General features: G+C 42.6%; 1 protein-coding gene across 1 annotated transcript; it reads left to right on the plus strand.

Moving 5' to 3' along the window:
• Positions 1-1,310: 1,310 nt before the first annotated feature.
• LOC120034265 (UBA-like domain-containing protein 2) lies at positions 1,311-17,669 on the plus strand. The gene is made up of 3 exons (XM_038980774.1): positions 1,311-1,635; positions 9,227-9,283; positions 16,192-17,669. Exons 1-3 carry the CDS (start codon positions 1,516-1,518, stop codon positions 16,543-16,545), a joined length of 531 nt encoding a protein of 176 aa, XP_038836702.1. The 5' UTR covers positions 1,311-1,515; the 3' UTR covers positions 16,546-17,669.
• Positions 17,670-17,911: the final 242 nt, after the last annotated feature.

Here is a 17,911-nt window from a genome sequence, read left to right on the forward strand (position 1 = left end):
TGATTTATTTGCTGAAGCAAATTGCCTATTAAAATAACCCCCTCTCAGTGTGGTGCAGAATGAACAGTCATTTGTTGAAAGTCATCACGATAAACACAACAGATGCTCATAACTGACCAACAAAAATCTCATAAATTCTTTCCTTGAATAGTTCATTAGACCATTCTGGAACATGAGGTCACTATTCCCAGAGCTATCTTTCCATGTGAAAGAACATGTTTCCAAAGCCTCATTCCAAATGTTATTATTTGGAATGAAAACATCTCCAATAATTAGTCAAGTGAATTTACTCATCAGTCTCAAAATAAATGGGCCAAAATGCATGTAATTTGTGAGCCTATTTAAAATACACAGACAACTGATTAAAGTAAATGATGGAGTACTATGTTGCTATGCAGAAAAAAAGTCAGAAAGAATAGAGGAAAGGTGGGATTTGAGATCCTCTGGGAACCTTTGGGGACCCCTATTTACAACCGATTTCAGATTATAGATTTTGAACACAATAAATTAACATATTGTCATACTTGACTGTTTGAAGAGTTGTGTGTGTAGTCTCCAATCCATTATTAATATACACCATCAAATTCACATTACCCAGGTAACACCCACCTACAATACATAATAGATAGTCTTCTCTGTCACGCTTTCACCTTTAATATACTGTATACCTACACCTCAGCTGAATTATTCAGTCTTGCAGGGAGGGAGCTTGACGTCCCACTGCCTAGTGGATAGTACTCAGAGATAATCACAGAGAATAACACACGGAACGTGTTTGATCACCAATGCAGCCAGAAATGAATACACTTTTCTTCTGTATATGCTGTCTCATAACATAGTATCAGCTATTCAGAGACTCGCCGACACCACAGCACATTTATTATTATCGATGTATTTTCTGTTTGGGAAAAAAAGTACGAACTGTAGGCTTTGCTCACCGTCCATTAGCTGTTATATTATCGACTACTGTTATTCTGATCAAATGTACAGAATTTGAAACGTGCATATATTGTAACCAGTACAATATGTCTCTGACTGTTTGGTCTGGAACAAAGACAACCATCATAACGTTGCTGTAAATATTTACAATAGAAATACCAAACCTGGACCTTTTCAATGCGTTATCTCTAAATTGACCAATTATTGAACGACCCTCATATACCTTCTTATAGAAATAAGCCAATAGGTGTGATTTACTCATCCTCTGGTATCCAACCCATGAATATATGTACCCTGCAATTACCTTACTCCAACGATTTGCTGGCTCGCGTGATAGCCAATGGTGTACCAGCCCGTACAATCTTGCTGACTTGTTTATCCAATCAGCTGTTGTGCTTGGCTTTGTTGTTGGTGATGACATGGACATATTTGTTGTTACTGGAAGGCGAGGGTAGAGCGTGGTAAGGAGGGTCAGGTTTGAGCGATTGATTTCGAAATTTTGAAGAAGAAAAAAACGAGGCTTTGTTTTCCCAGGTTTCAACGATAAAATAACTGAGGTGGGGGTGAAAAGCGGTTATGTCGGTGAATATGGACGAACTCAGGCATCAAGTGATGATAAACCAGTTTGTTTTGACTGCTGGTTGTGCTGCTGATCAAGCGAAGCAGCTTCTTCAAGCGGCTCACTGGCAATTCGAGGTATGCGATGTGTGTGTTTATATGTTGGTTTCATAGCGATGCAGCTAACTAGCCACTTTAGCTAGCTAACAAAGGCAAATAATGAGAAGTTCTCCGAAATTAGAGAATGGCGATTTTTTTTTACAACAATCTAAGTAAACCCAGTCATACGGCCATGCTTTTACGATGGATAATCCGGAAGACCTGGTCTAACATTAGGAAATGCGGTGTTTGCAATCGAATTTCTGCTTTGACTGTTCACACCAGTTAACGTTAACTAGATGGGAAATTGATGCTGCTAACGTTATTGTTTTGATATCTGTATTGGTTACGTTGGTTATTTTATGTTAGGTTTTTCATTTTGACCCTATTCAATATAAATCTGCATAAATCTGCATTATCTAACTAGCCATGGTTGCAGTTGATAGTAGTGTGATCTGATTTCTTTCAATGCCATATGAACATAATCTCGAACGTCTAATTTAGCTAGATACAGTAATAGTGCAACCGGCTTTTGGTAACTAACTAACTAGCTATCCAGAGAGCGAATTAGCTAGATAATGTAACGTTAAAGCGCGTTCCATCAATTATGTCTGAATAGGAGTGTCCAGAAAGAAAATACCTGGTTGAGGTTTTTGAATCCATAAGGTTAACTTTGTTTACATTCTTGACTTGACACCACCAAACACGCAGAGACTCTTCCTGTCCAGACCCCATTGTTGTAGTAAGTAAAAGGTGTCTCAAACGTTGCCTTTGTTTTTTGAATATTGCTGCTGCTCTGAAAATGTGTAGGCTATTTAGTGTAATAGCATGTATGTTACATAGCTAGCACACAAAGCAATTCATACCTCAGTCCCAACTGGTATGACTTATGACCAGTCAATACACACTTCCAATTTTGAAACAAGCTTCTACTAGTTATTACTTTCCATATTTGGCTGCATACGAGTAGTGCACCAATAAACACACTCACAAACACACATTTAAAGAACATTGTGTTTATGATTGCTTGTTGTACAAGGTTAGTGAAAGGGTACACAGCGGACCTCCTGGATTGACCGTACTCTTGTCCAGAAGTATTCATAGGGGATATCTATCTTTAGGCAGATTATGGTGCCTTATCCTTCCAGTTGTTTATATCCAATACTCCTAGTCCTGGCTCAGAGATGCACACTGTATGAACAGGCGTTTCTTCTCAGCTGACACACAGCGTGACCCTTTTCAATCATGGTTTCAGCCAGAGCAGCAAGGTGCAATTGTAATTTGAATGAGCGTAATAGTAACATACCTTTTTAGTGAATAAATAATTCACTACATGATATGAAAGAAAAATCCAGTTCATGTTGAAGCACACCCTAGAGTAATGTATAATGAAAAGTATGCAAAGCCTTGTAGGCTATATCCGCTCCTGTTTGAAGAGCTCAGCTGGCCACTGGTTTGAAATATTCAACAGGGCCCTAGGTATGGACAACAGAGAGATGCTGAGAAGATCTGAGGCTTCAGGCCTCTGCTTCCAGATGGTTTCCCAAACACACCTCCGCTCTGTCTAATGGCCACGCTTTTGTTAGTGCTTACGCGTGAGCAGAAGTGGCTGGGCCAGGTAGTTTGAAGGGGCTGAGGAGGCTGCTCAGCTCCTCCCAAGCTTCTGAGAGCAGAGTCAGCCTGTAGCTTGATTGGAGCAGATGCATTGCAGAGACAACTTAGCCTCCTCTGGGCAACTTGTCCGGCTCAAGGTCAAAGGGCTAGTTGCTTATGGCTGGGCTGAGCTCCCCCAGGTGCTGTTGGCTAAGGAGTGGAGGGTCAAAACATTAGGAACACCTGCTCTTTCCATGACAGACTGACCAGGTGAAAGCTATGATCCCTTATTAATGTTACTTGTTAAATCCACTTCAATCAGTGTAGATGAAGTGTAGGAGACAGGTTAAAGAAGGATTTTTAAGCCTTGAGACAATTGAGACATTGTGCATGTGTGCCATTCAGAGGGTGAATGGCACACATATACAGTACCAGTCAAAAGTTTGGACACACCTACTCATTCAAGGGTTTTTCTTAATTTTTACTATTTTCTACATTGTAGAATAATAGGGAAGACATCAAAATTATGAATTAACACATATGGAATCATGTAGCAAGACAAAATATTTAAGTGCCTTTGAATGGGGTATGGTAGTAGGTGCCAGGCGCACCGGTTTGAATGTGTCACGAACTGCTATGCTGCTGGGTTTTTCATCCTCAACAGTTTCCTGTGTGTATCAGGAATGGTCCACCACCCAAAGGACATCCAACCAACTCAATGTTAGGAAGGTGTTCCTAATGTTTTGTGCTCTCTGTGTATATATTGTGCGTATATTTAGAGTCTCTCTATATAAAATATTTATGTATAATACAATCTCAAAATGTTAGCCTTTATTAGTTAATTGAATGTCTTTGTGTTGTCATGTCTGCTCATGGCTCCTGGCTGCAGGGCAGGCTGTGTCGTCGTGTCTGCTCATGGCTCCTGGCTGCAGAGCAGGCTGTGTCGACGTGTCTGCTCATGGCTCCTGGCTGCAGGGCAGGCTGTGTCGTCGTGTCTGCTCATGGCTCCTGGCTGCAGAGCAGGCTGTGTCGTCGTGTCTGCTCCTGGCTCCTGGCTGCAGAGCAGGCTGTGTCGACGTGTCTGCTCATGGCTCCTGGCTGCAGGGCAGGCTGTGTCGTCGTGTCTGCTCATGGCTCCTGGCTGCAGAGCAGGCTGTGTCGTCGTGTCTGCTCATGGCTCCTGGCTGCAGAGCAGGCTGTGTCGTCGTGTCTGCTCCTGGCTCCTGGCTGCAGAGCAGGCTGTGTCGTCGTGTCCATGGGCATGTTCCGTACTCTGTCACTCCCTCAGGGCACAGCCCCCACTCAGCCTCATTATCCCTGTTACTACACCATTATTAATGCACTTCTTTCTTCTGCACTCTTCCGTATCACCCTAAGTATTCTTTTTGTGTTCACCTATATTTATTTATCCTATTTCTATTTCAGGCTGCTTTTTAAAATATGTTATTGTTTGCTGTGCCCTCATTTAGACGCCTGTTCAATTCTTCTGCTTTTATATAGGCCTAGTGCTGGGCTTCATTGCAGTGTTCTGTCAGTCAGGTTACATAAAAAACACTGTCATGACTCTTCTCTGCTCCATTGCTAGGTTCTCTGCTCCATTGCTAGGTTCTCTGCTCCATTGCTAGGTTCTCTGCTCCATTGCTAGGTTCTCTGCTCCATTGCTAGGTTCTCTGCTCCATTGCTAGGTTCTCTGTTCCGTTGCTAGGTTCTCTGCTCTGTTGCTAGGTTCTCTGCTCTGTTGCTAGGTTCTCTGTTCCGTTGCTAGGTTCTCTGCTCCATTGCTAGGTTCTCTGTTCCGTTGCTAGGTTCTCTGCTCCATTGCTAGGTTGTCTGCTCCGTTGCTAGGTTCTCTGCTCCGTTGCTAGGTTCTCTGCTCCATTGCTAGGTTCTGTTCCATTGCTAGGTTCTCTGTTCCGTTGCTAGGTTCTCTGCTCCGTTGCTAGGTTCTCTGCTCCGTTGCTAGGTTCTCTGCTCCGTTGCTAGGTTCTCTGTTCCGTTGCTAGGTTCTCTGCCCCGTAAGGTAATGGATGCTCTCACTTAAAGCCCATGAGTAGTACTGAAACCTTTATGCCGATGCTCTTAGATATGGTGTTGCACTGTGTGTTTGTAACCTACATTATTTGTGTGTGAAACGGAACCGTTGTTGATGGTCTTGGATGTACACAGAAACACACTTAACATTAAAAAACATAAATAGACAAAGAACAGTGTGATCCCAGCAGCCTGGTAGACAATGGCAGTGCAGCACATTCATGTTATGTGTGTCACGTTGAGCAGCAGACATTCCTGCACTACTGCTGCTGTTGTCAAACAACCACAGAGCATGGTTTGTGGGGGAGGGGGCCGTCTTCAGTCGTGAGGGGAAACCACACATCCATTGAAGTGTTCGCAAAGAGAGATTCTAGTGAAGGGAAATGGAGGCTAGGCAAGGCACTAAGGACTAAGGTTTAGCTAGACATGCTGTCATTTTAGTAGTAGGCTGCATGCAATTATTTTAATCCAGTCACTAAGACACGTTCATATTTGAGGCGATTTGTATACAAAGGAATGACACAGCATTTGTCAATTTTCCACCTCTTAAAAAGAACATGAATCATGGGCCAGTCAGACTACATGAATCATAAAACTGGTATCTTGCAATAAAATCTGATAAACTTCTAAGGATATGTTTTGGTATCAGTGTATTTTTATTTCCGGACCATGGTGTCCTTACCAGGCTGGTCTTTGTATTCACAACAGAGTGAAACAATAGAAGTTGCCTATGGACTTCCTTGTTTGTGTTCAAGGGCAGCAACTGAAAGTAGGACTACTTGTTTACATTGTGTTTCCTCATAGCCCGTCAGAGGAAGGCCGTCACAAACAAGGTTTTGTTGTGCCTATGTGAATTGTCCCTGAGAATATAGCACATACCCTATTCACGGTAGTTTATATCGCCTAAACTGTTTACATATCACTGAGTTGTAACACTATTTTTAAGTAAAGGAACAGTACTAGGCTACTAGCCATCTTCTTTTCCATGCTAATTATCATTTTAAACAAGTGTGTACATTCTCACTGAGCCATTAGCCTGTCTGCCACTGCCTCTCTCTCCGCGTGGTTTACAAACCCTGTTTTAGACAACGGAGGATAATAGTTTAAACCCCAGAGTCATGTGATCTACTCGTACCAACTGACCCATAGGCCGATGCTAGCAGAGGGGGATGGGGTTCAGGCTCTCCAGAGTGAGCGGATAGGAAGGTGAAATCTGTTACTACTGTTTTGTGGTCCGCAAACTAAGGATGGGCATGAGTACTTGAACGGACGTCAAAACTCAATCTTTAACCAGAGATTATAATTTTTTTATACTGTAAAACTATTTGGCCCAGTTTTTTTTATTGAAGACAATGTTCATTTGCTTTGACTCTAATGTTCAATTTGTACATGTGCATTTGCGTAACACAAAAAAGAAACCAAGCCAAGCATCACACAGTTCTGCTCCCTAAATTCCCTTTACCCTCCTTGTCTCACTCACTCGGTTGTGTTCTGACCGCTCCCTCTACACACGCGTGTTGAGTGCACACACAAGCTCCCGTTAGGCCTACAGAAATAAATGCCTATAAAAACGGATCTAACTGATGGGATACACAAGCTACATTCCTTGCCAAATGACGTCAGTTTATCACAAATTCAAAATGGACTGGTTGACTGAAGTCGGGAAATATGTGTTCCAACAATGTCCTGCAATTTTGGAATAATTGCGTAATTTACCGCTTTAATATGATACTTTGCGGTTGTCACTAGTTACCGCAAAGTCAAAATTGGCTATACGGAACAATTCATGAAAACAAAAAATGTGCTTTTTGGTCTTCAGGTTAGGCATAAGGTTAGCAGTGTGGTTCAGGTAAGGGTTAAGGGTCAGGTTTAAAATCTGATGTTAAGAAGAGACATTGTAGAAACAAGCAGGGTTTATTTGTATTTAACCTTGTATTTAATCTTTATTTAACTAGGCAAGTCAGTTAATAACAATTCGGCCTCTCCCATTTAACCAGAGGTAGGACCAGTTGATCTTCTGCTAGAGGTTGTGTAGTAAATCACTGAGTGGGCCTCTACTCCCCATAGAAACCTGAAGAGGTAGCCTACTGATGGCTCACACCCATCTATGTTAGTCAAAACATTTGCAAACCAGATTAAATTCAGTGTTGACAGCACAACTGAGATCTCAATCTCGTCCCCAGCCAGGTTACGGAGTTCAACGTTTTTGCACTTTGTTTCTGCTGAGCCTTTATTTACAATGGAGTTCAGAAGATGTTTCCATAATTGTCACTGAAAACCAGTTTACATTATCAGTCAAAAGAAAGTTGACTAGGCAAGTCAGTTAAGAACAAATTCTTATTTACAATGGCGGCCTAACCCGGACGACGTTGGGCCAATTGTGCACTGCCCTATGGGACTCCAAATCACGGCCGGTTGTGATACAGCCTGGAATCGAACCAGGGTCTGTAGTGACGCCTCTAGCACTGAGATGCAGTGCCTTAAACCGCTGCGCCACTCGGGAGCTTGACCTTGTGGCTGTGGTACTAGTGACGACCCCACTTTGCGAACTGCTAGTGCCATTTTAGAATTGGGTAGCCTTGGCTATATATAACCCCCGTAAACATAGACTGGTTCTACTCTGAAATATGCTATAACATTAGTTTGATAAAGACCGAGCGTATTTTCATCAGAATCATTAAGCCTAGGCCTACTCACCAAACAGATGTCATGGTCATCATTCATCCCCGTGTTCAAAGTGGAATTGTTATTCCATTTAGAAAATTCCAAAGAACAGGCAGAATAAACTAGACAACTGTGTATATCCGGAAAAAATAAATACTTATTTTGGTTTGTAACTCTTTTCAAATGATCAGATGTGCATCACTTCGCACTATTCGGTTCTATTTGATTCTGTTATGTTACATTTTTACATTTGAGTCATTTAGCAGATGCTCTTATCCAGAGCAATTAGGGTTAAGTGTCTTGCTCAAGGGCACATCGACAGATTTTTTTTTTCTCACCAAGTCAGCTCGGGATTCGAACCAGCCACCTTTCGGTTACTGGCCCAACGCTCTTAACTGCTACTATAAAATAGATGTCTTGACTGTGATAAGGGCTCGGGAAATAATTATTGCTAAATTAACAAAACAAGGCTATGCCATTGCACAGCCATAGGCTTCTACAAGAAAGTGCCACACTGCTTTGGTTACTATCTTTTTGAAGATTGAGTTCAAATATATAATATAACCAGTTGATATTACAGTTTCGGTAAATGTATCTTAAATGGCACTTGTTTTTTAATTGATTGAATATACACTGAGTGTACAAAACATTATGAACACCTGCTCTGACCAGATGAATCCAGGTGAACGCTATGATCCCTAATTGATATCACCTGTTAAATTCACTTCAATCAGTGTAGATGAAGGGGAGGAGACATGTTAAAGAAGTTTTTTTTTAAGCCCGGAGACAATTGAGACGGTTTGTGTCAAGAACTGCAACGCTGGTGGGTTTTTACATGTTCAACAGTTTTCTGTGTATCAAGAATGGTCTACCACCCAAAGGACATCCAGCCAACTTGACACAACTGTGGGAAGCATTGGAGTCAATAACAACAACGCTTTCGACACCTTGTAGAGTCCATGCCCCGACGAATTGAGGCTGTTCTGAGGGCAAAGGGGGTGGGGGGGGGGGGGGGGGGGGGTTGTTCGCAACTCAATATTAGAAAAGTGTTCTTAATGTTTTTGTACACTCAGTGTATATATGAGGCAATTTAGCAATTAGGATTCGTTATCTTTACTGGTTATGATAAATTACGCTTTGTTGCGCACTGTTGGCATAGATAACTGCACACATTTTTACCAGTGTGGGCCTTGTGTTCTAAAAGTAGTTTTTTCCCCGAATATTCAGAAAAGTCAAAGGTCAAATGCCCATCTTCCTGCAAATGGCAGTTCAAGTGCTCACAATGTTCTCACACACAACTTCCTCTCTTCCCCTCGTTCTGTCTCTCTCTCTCCCTCCACAGACAGCCTTAAGCTCCTTTTTCCAGGAGGCCAACATCCCTAGTCACCACCACCAGATGGTAAGTGCATTTTGTTACCCTTAAAAAAGATAAAAGGGCTTAAGGCATGTATTACATTCTGTCAGTGTGTTCAGGGAGCTAATTTACGGCATGGCTGCAGCGTCAGTGACCAGGCCAGTCTGCTCCTCCTCTTCAATCAGACAGACAGAGGGACAGATTCACCAACAGGACAGGACTAAAGCCATGGGCATAGTAGTACAGCTGTGTCTGGCAGAGTGACATCACTGGAGTTATCGCTCCTGAGTAGTAAAGTCTACATCCTGCTGTACTACTCCACGCTGCTCATTGGTTTTCAACACTGGCCAAGCCTTTTAGGGTAAACTTACTTAAGATATACTGCCACATGGACCGGCACCATGCTCTTTAGTGCAACACACCTTTCATATCATGAATTCTTAAACCTTACACAATATTTTGAAACCTTTTCCTTCAACATGTATTGCATGAAAATATGCATTGTTATGCCAACTCCGTATGTCAGGCACAGCGAAGTAGCTGGGTCTAAATAGCTAATTTAACCGCGATGAAAGCAATGGCACAAGGCTGGCCCCTGTCCTTGGCCCAAGCCAATTTACGCAATGCTATTCCCTAACGGCTATAGTGATCATGTGGTCCGTGCATGAAACCATTTCTCCTTCAACTGACCAGTAAAATCCCTGGAGCGGCGAGCTGGAAATGTAATGTAATGTTTACCACATGGAGGCTGTGCTGTGAGCATGCAGTGTTGATGTGCACACTGAACCCAGCCATCCCCTTATCATCTGTCTGCTGCTGCTCTGCTGCTGCAACACTGTTTTGGTTTTCTCTCTTTTTTCCCTTCCTCTTGGGTGGGAGGGGCATGTTCGCGCTTGAGAGAGAGGAAGTGTGTGAGTGGCGGGGGCCAGGGTTTGTTATTATTTTCGGTGCAGCCATTACATCATTGTGTGTGTGTGTGTGTGTGTGTGCGTGCGCACGAGGCGGGCATGTGCATGCTCGGAGGAGGAGTGATGTAAGAGAGCTATCTGCTACAGAGGAGGAGGAAGGGCTGTTAAAGGATAGAGAGAAAGAGAGAGTGTGGAGGGGCAGTCATCAGCAGCTGCAAGCCATCTCCATGTATTGCCGGTGTTAGTCCTTCCCCCCCTCTCTCTTTAGGCTGCCCTGCACTCTCCTTGGGGCCTGGGGGAGCCACAGGGGAAACGGTGGGTGTGGGAAGAAAGAGCTCCGTGTAGCAACAATAATGTACACAACACTGCCCTCGATCAAACACTATTGACTATACATGGAGAACAAAGATGTGTATATGTAAGGGACTCTTATAGCCTTAAACCTAACACAGAAGGGTCACATTTCCACAACCAATTGACATCCAGGGTTGCATTGCTTGTTGTAAACATGGGGCTGGGTTTTTATTTATTTAATTAGGCCTAGTACTTTACCTGAGAAAACAAGACATAATAAGTAAGTCCTAGAGAGGATGACATTCCTATATCAATTTAATATGTACTCAATCGGATGAATAGAAGCCACAACCAGTTGAATTACATTGTTCTTCAACTGTCGTTGTGGTAGTGGTGGTGGTAGTCGTAGTGGTGGTGGTAGTGGTGGTGGTGGTGGTGGTGGGAGTCGTGGTGGTGGTGGTGGTGGGAGTCGTAGTGGTGGTGGTGGTGGGAGTCGTAGTGGTGGTGGTGGTGGTAGTCGTAGTGGTAGTGGTGGTGGTGGTAGTCGTAGTGGTGGTGGTGGTGGTGGTAGTCGTAGTGGTAGTCGTAGTGGTGGTGGTAGTCGTAGTGGTGGTGGTGGTCGTAGTGGTGGTGGTGGTGGTGGGAGTCGTTGTGGTGGTGGTGGTGGGAGTCGTGGTGGTGGTGGTAGTAGTGGTAGTGGTGGTGGTGGTAGTAGTGGTGGTAGTGGTGGTAGTCGTAGTGGTGGTGGTAGTCGTAGTGGTGGTGGTAGTGGTGGTGGTGGTAGTAGTGATGGTGGTGGTGGTAGTCGTAGTAGTGGTGGTGGTGGTGGTAGTGGTAGCACATGGCATTTGTCATCTCACCTGTTTCCCCTCTGGTGTGTGAGCCCATTAGGGATGTGACTGTTTGTGTTGCTGTGGGTACAAGCTCTACCCTGCGCCTTCTGATGACAAAACAAGACCATAAATACTGTTGGAGAAGTTCTGGTTTGAGCCCATAGCCTGGCCAAATATAATGATTTACTCCTTTACTAGGATCTTCCTGCTACCACAACTATTACCACCACTACTATTATTACTACTACTACTACTACTACTACTATTATCACCACTACTAGTACTATTATCACCACTACTATTATCCCTACTACTACTATTATCACCACCACTACTATTACCATCACCACTCTTATCCCTACTACTATTACCACCACTACTATTATCACTACTACTACTACTACTACTATTATCACCACTACTATTATCACCACTACTATTATCCCTACTACTACTAATATTATCACCACTACTTTTATCCCTACTACTACTACTATTATCACTACCACTACTATTACCATCACCACTCTTATCCCTACTACTATTATCACTACTACTACTACTACTATTATCACCACTACTATTATCCCTACTACTACTACTACTACTACAACTATTACTATTATCACTACCACTACTATTACCATCACCACTCTTATCCCTACTACTATTACCACCACTACTATTATCACTACTACTACTATTATCACCACTACTATTACCACCACTACTATTACCACTACTACTATTATCCCTACCACTGCTATTAACCCTACTGTTACCATCACTACTATTATCACTACCACTGCTATTAACCCTACTATTACCATCACTACTATTATCCCTACTACTACTATTACCATCACTACTATTATCACTACCACTGCTATTAACCCTACTATTACCATCACTACTATTATCCCTACTACTACTATTACCATCACTACTATTATCCCTACTACTACTATTATCACTACCACTACTATTACCACTACTACTATTACCATCACTACTATTATCCCTATTATTACTACTACTACTATTATCACCACTACTATTATCACCACTACTAGTACTATTATCACCACTACTATTATCCCTACTACTACTATTATCACTACCACTACTATTACCATCACCACTCTTATCCCTACTACTATTACCACCACTACTATTATCACTACTACTACTACTACTATTATCACCACTACTACTACTATTATCACCACTACTATTATCCCTACTACTACTACTACTACTACTACTACTATTATCACTACCACTACTATTACCATCACCATTCTTACCCCTACTACTATTACCACCACTACTATTATCACTACTACTACTACTACTATTATCACCACTACTACTACTATTATCACCACTACTATTATCACCACTACTACTACTATTATCACCACTACTATTATCCCTACTACTACAACTATTACTATTATCACTAGCACTACTATTACCATCACCACTCTTATCCCTACTACTATTACCACCACTACTATTATCACTACTACTACTATTATCACCACTACTATTACCACTACCACTACTATTATCACTACCACTGCTATTAACCCTACTATTACCATCACTACTATTATCCCTACTACTACTATTATCACTACCACTACTATTACCACTACTACTATTACCATCACTACTATTATCCCTACTACTACTATTATCACTACCACTACTACTATTACCACTACTACTATTATCACCACTACTATTACCACCACTACTATTACCACTACTACTATTATCCCTACCACCACCATTACTATTATCCCTACTACTACTATTATCACCACCACTACTATTAACACTACTACTAGTATCAGTACCACTACTACTATTATCCCTACTACTACTATTATCACCACCGCTACTATTACCACCACCATTACTATTATCACCACTACTACGACTACTATTATCACCACAACTATTATCACTACCACTACTATTACCACCACTACTATTATCACTACCACTACTATTATCCCAACTACTATTACTACTACTACTGCCATTACCATCTACTATCACTACCACCACTACTATCACTACCACTACTATTATCACTACCACTGCTATTAACCCTACTACTACCACTACTATTACCATCACTACTATTATCCCTACTACTACTATTATCACTACCACTACTATTATCACTACCACTACCATTATCCCTACTACTACTATTATTACTATCACTACTATTATCACTATCACTACTATTATCACTACTACTATTATCACTACTACTACTACTACTACTACTACTACTACCAGTACTATTATCACCACTACTATTATCCCTACCACTACTATTATCCCTACCACTACTATTATCCCTACCACTACTATTATCACCACTACACTACTATTATTACCACCACTACTATTATCACTACTACTATTATCACCACTACTACTACTATTATTACCACCACTACTATTATCACCACCACTACTATTATTACTACCGCTACTACTATTATCACTACTTCTACTATTACCACCACTATTATTATCACTACTACTACCACTATTATCACTACCAGTACTATTATCCCTACTACTGCTACTACTACCGCTTCTATTATTAACACCACTACTATTATCCCTACCACTACTATTATCCCTACTACTACTACTTCTATTATCGCCACTACTACTATTATCCCTACCACTACTATTATCACTACTACTACCACTATTATCACTACCAGTACTATTATCCCTACTACTGCTACTACTACCGCTTCTATTATTAACACCACTACTATTATCCCTACCACTACTATTATCCCTACTACTACTACTTCTATTATCGCCACTACTACTATTATCCCTACCACTACTATTATCCCTACCACTACTATTATCCCTACTACTACTACTACTTCTATTATCGCCACTACTACTATTATCCCTACCACTACTATTATCCCTACCACTACTATTATCCCTACTACTACTATTATCCCTACCACTACTATTATCACTACTACTACTATTATCCCTACTACTACTACTACTTCTATTATCACCACTACTACTATTATCCCTACCACTACTATTATCACTACTACTACTATTATCACCACCACTACTATCACTACCACTACTATTATCACCACTACACTACTATTATCACCACCACTACTATCACTACCACCACTACTATCACTACCACTACTATTATCACTACCACTGCTATTAACCCTACTACTACTACTACTACCACTACTATTACCATCACTACTATTATCCCTACTACTACTATTATCACTACCACTACTATTACCACTACTACTATTATCCCTACTACTATTATTACTACCACTACTAGTATCGCCACTACTATTATTACTACCGCTACTATTATCCCTACCACTACGACTATTATCCCTACCACTACTACTATTATTACCACCACTACTATTATCCCTACCACTACTACTGTTACCGCTACTTAGCTGTACCACTATTGTAAACATTAAGGATGATATCGCAACAGTTGTAACTTGAAAGTACGTAGTGTTCAAACTCCCTTGTGAATGTGTGTATGTGTTTTGTGTAACGGTGGGCGGCAGATGGGGTCCAGTCCAGACCTGCCCTTCCTCTCAGCCGAACCTGCTAGACAGGGCCCTAGCCCCACCCTCACAGCACAGCACTGTAGCTAAACACTGCCCAGCATACGGTTGTCATTGTTCTGTCTACCGACTCACTGCTTCACTAGGACCAAGCCTTATAGTTAGCCTTACAGCTGCATCTGGACAGTCTAAGCAGCTGTATTGCTTCTCAGCCGACTTCATTGCTTTATAGCTAAATTTGATCACTTGACTAGATAAGTAATATTTGAATATCTCCTTTACTATTGATTTCCATAACAAACAAGTTGAATAATTCACAGCTTAAAGCAAAACTCAGTCACATCTCTCCCAAGAAAAACAGGAAACCCCCTGTATGGACCACCATCTTGGGTCCTGCAGGAGGGGCAGTTTCAGTGTGGTCAACCATCACAGACCCAGACAGACTGAAACCATGCTTGTCCATCTCCTAACTGGAGCAGCTGCTGCTCACTCTGACAGACCTGTCACCTCACATCAACACTAAGACTGTGCCTCACTTCCTGACGATACACTCAATACTATACTGTATGCTGCACTACACTCTGCTCCCTCCACTTTCAAAATGTCTATCTTAGCTAGCTATGACCATGCCTGCCCCAGGCTCGAATCTGGTTTGGTGACCTAATCAATTTACCTTTTCAACTTTAGATGCCTCTTTCATACTGTTAGATCCACATTCCGGGTGCTTGCGTGACCCTCATGTCAGCAGGGCCATGGCTGTGTGTTAGAAATAAAACAGCCCTGCCCTCCTGCTAAAATGCTAAGAAGTCCTCCGTCCTGTAATGGCTGCTAGCCTGCTACCTGATCCCTGTTGGTGGTGGGGGGGTTTCTATCTTGAGGCACCACACTCACTCTTACAAATTATAAAGTCATTCATTGCCTCAGTGGGGACATCTGACATTTTGTGCAACTGCACAGCATGTTAAGCTGCCATGTTTACCACAGTGAAAGGATGTAGGTGGCTGCAGGGTTTAGAAACCTTGTCTTCACAAATGTTCAGCAGTTGTACTGCACACAATGCCCAAGTCTACAAGTGAACTGCCTCCCACAACAGTAACTAACTAGTCAAGGCTATTTGTTTTATGAACTCACCAATCATGCCTTCTATTGGTACATACAGTTCACAGCAGGCAGCAGCAATGGAAGCACCCCTTGGGGACCGAATCATTGGGACAGAATGTGTTAATGAAGTGTTTGCATTCAACTCAATGTAAGTCACTCATTTTAAACCCCACGTGTCTTCTGTTTTCCAGATGTGCACTCCAAGGAACACCCCAGCCACGCCGCCTAACTTCCCTGACACCATCACCATGTTCTCCAAGCTGAGGGCGTCAGACTGCTCGGGGAGCTCCGGAGGTCCCACCCAGGTGTCCATGGCCTGCTCTCCCCCCTCCTCCACAGCTGGCTTCGGATCCTTCTGGGCCTCATCACCCCCCAACCACCAGCCCGTCTGGCTGCCCCCCTCCTCGCCCACAGGCCACCACATGCACCACCACCACTACCAGCACCACCACCACATGCACCAGACCCCCATGTGGCCCCCTGTGTCCCAGCCCGGCAGCGCCCAGCAGACCCCTGTTGTATCGGTCCTGCATGGCCAGAGATGAGACTCTACCCAGGTGTGGGAGGGAGGGGGCTGGGGAGGATAGGGTGGGGCTGGGCTGTGTGCAGCCTAATGAATCTACAAGGGGGGTTTGGTGTCAGGATTAAAGGGTCTTGTTGGCCAAGGGGAAAAGACACGCTACTGTTGTTTTCCTTCCTTTCTTTCTGTTTTTCTAAAATGACGATGAACAATGTCTTCTTTGGAGGACGTCTGTTTCCTCTCTCTCTTCATCATAACTCATCAAACGCCTGGGAAGAACCGGGGGAGAACCACTAATAACAATATGAGGAAGTGGAATAACGAAGGGGGTGGAGTCTCTGAAACCCCCCCCCCCCCCCCCCCCTAAAGGACTCTGGGAAATGCCGTTTTCTTCGTCAATGCAAGTCGAGCGCTGGACCCAGCAGAGCACTTACTTAGGATAGGAGCCATGTGATCTGCTAAAGTGCTTGATCATTGGCTGTTTTTCAAAACTCTTCTCTCCCTTGGGGTTCAATAACGCTCCAGTGATGTGACCAGATTTCACAATAACCAGCAGACAAAAACAAAATGGGACTGCAACACAAATGATGATGGTGTTGTGTTCTCGGCTGATCTTATGGCCCAGAAAAAATATGTTTTCAATATTGTTTGTGGTATGGATGTCTGTATAGTACAGATCATGGACAAACACTGTAGCCATTTTGTCAAGTTTCATGTAGCCATGTATCTCTTTTTAAAATGTCTATTTTGTAAGTACTATGTAGCTTAGTGAAACTTGACTCAGTGACTCCGCTGCATGCTGTTGTGTCTGAGAAGTGGGCTCTTCAGTATGTGTGGACTCGAAGCTTTGGTTTTAAAGTGTCTGAAAGCTGACCTTCACATCAGAGGTGTTTTAAGGAGACGACGTGTAAAGAAATGTTAATACTGTAATTCAGTTTGTGTTGAGATACAGCAAAGTATGCAATCATTTGAGGAAGATTTGAAGCCAGTTTAAAGGCTGATGCATTTTTATCATTGTTTTTGGGAACATTTTCTACCTATGGATGTCAAAGGACTCCCAAGTGGCGCAGCGGTCTAAGGCACTGCATCTCAGTTCTAGATGCGTCACTACAGACCCTGGTTTGATTCCAGGCTGTATCAGAACCGGCCATGATTGGGAGTCCCATAGGGTGGCGCACAATTGGCCCAGCGTCGTCCGGGTTAGGGTTTGGCCGGGGTAGGCCGCCATTGTAAATAAGAATTTGTTCTTAACTGACTTGCCTAGTCAACTTTCTTTTGACTGATAATGTAAACTGGTTTTCAGTGACAATTATGGAAACATCTTCTGAACTCCATTGTAAATAAAGGCTCAGCAGAAACAAAGTGCAAAAACGTTGAACTCCGTAACCTGG

Source organism: Salvelinus namaycush, chromosome 41 (assembly GCF_016432855.1).
Source record: "Salvelinus namaycush isolate Seneca chromosome 41, SaNama_1.0, whole genome shotgun sequence".
NCBI lineage: Eukaryota > Metazoa > Chordata > Actinopteri > Salmoniformes > Salmonidae > Salvelinus > Salvelinus namaycush.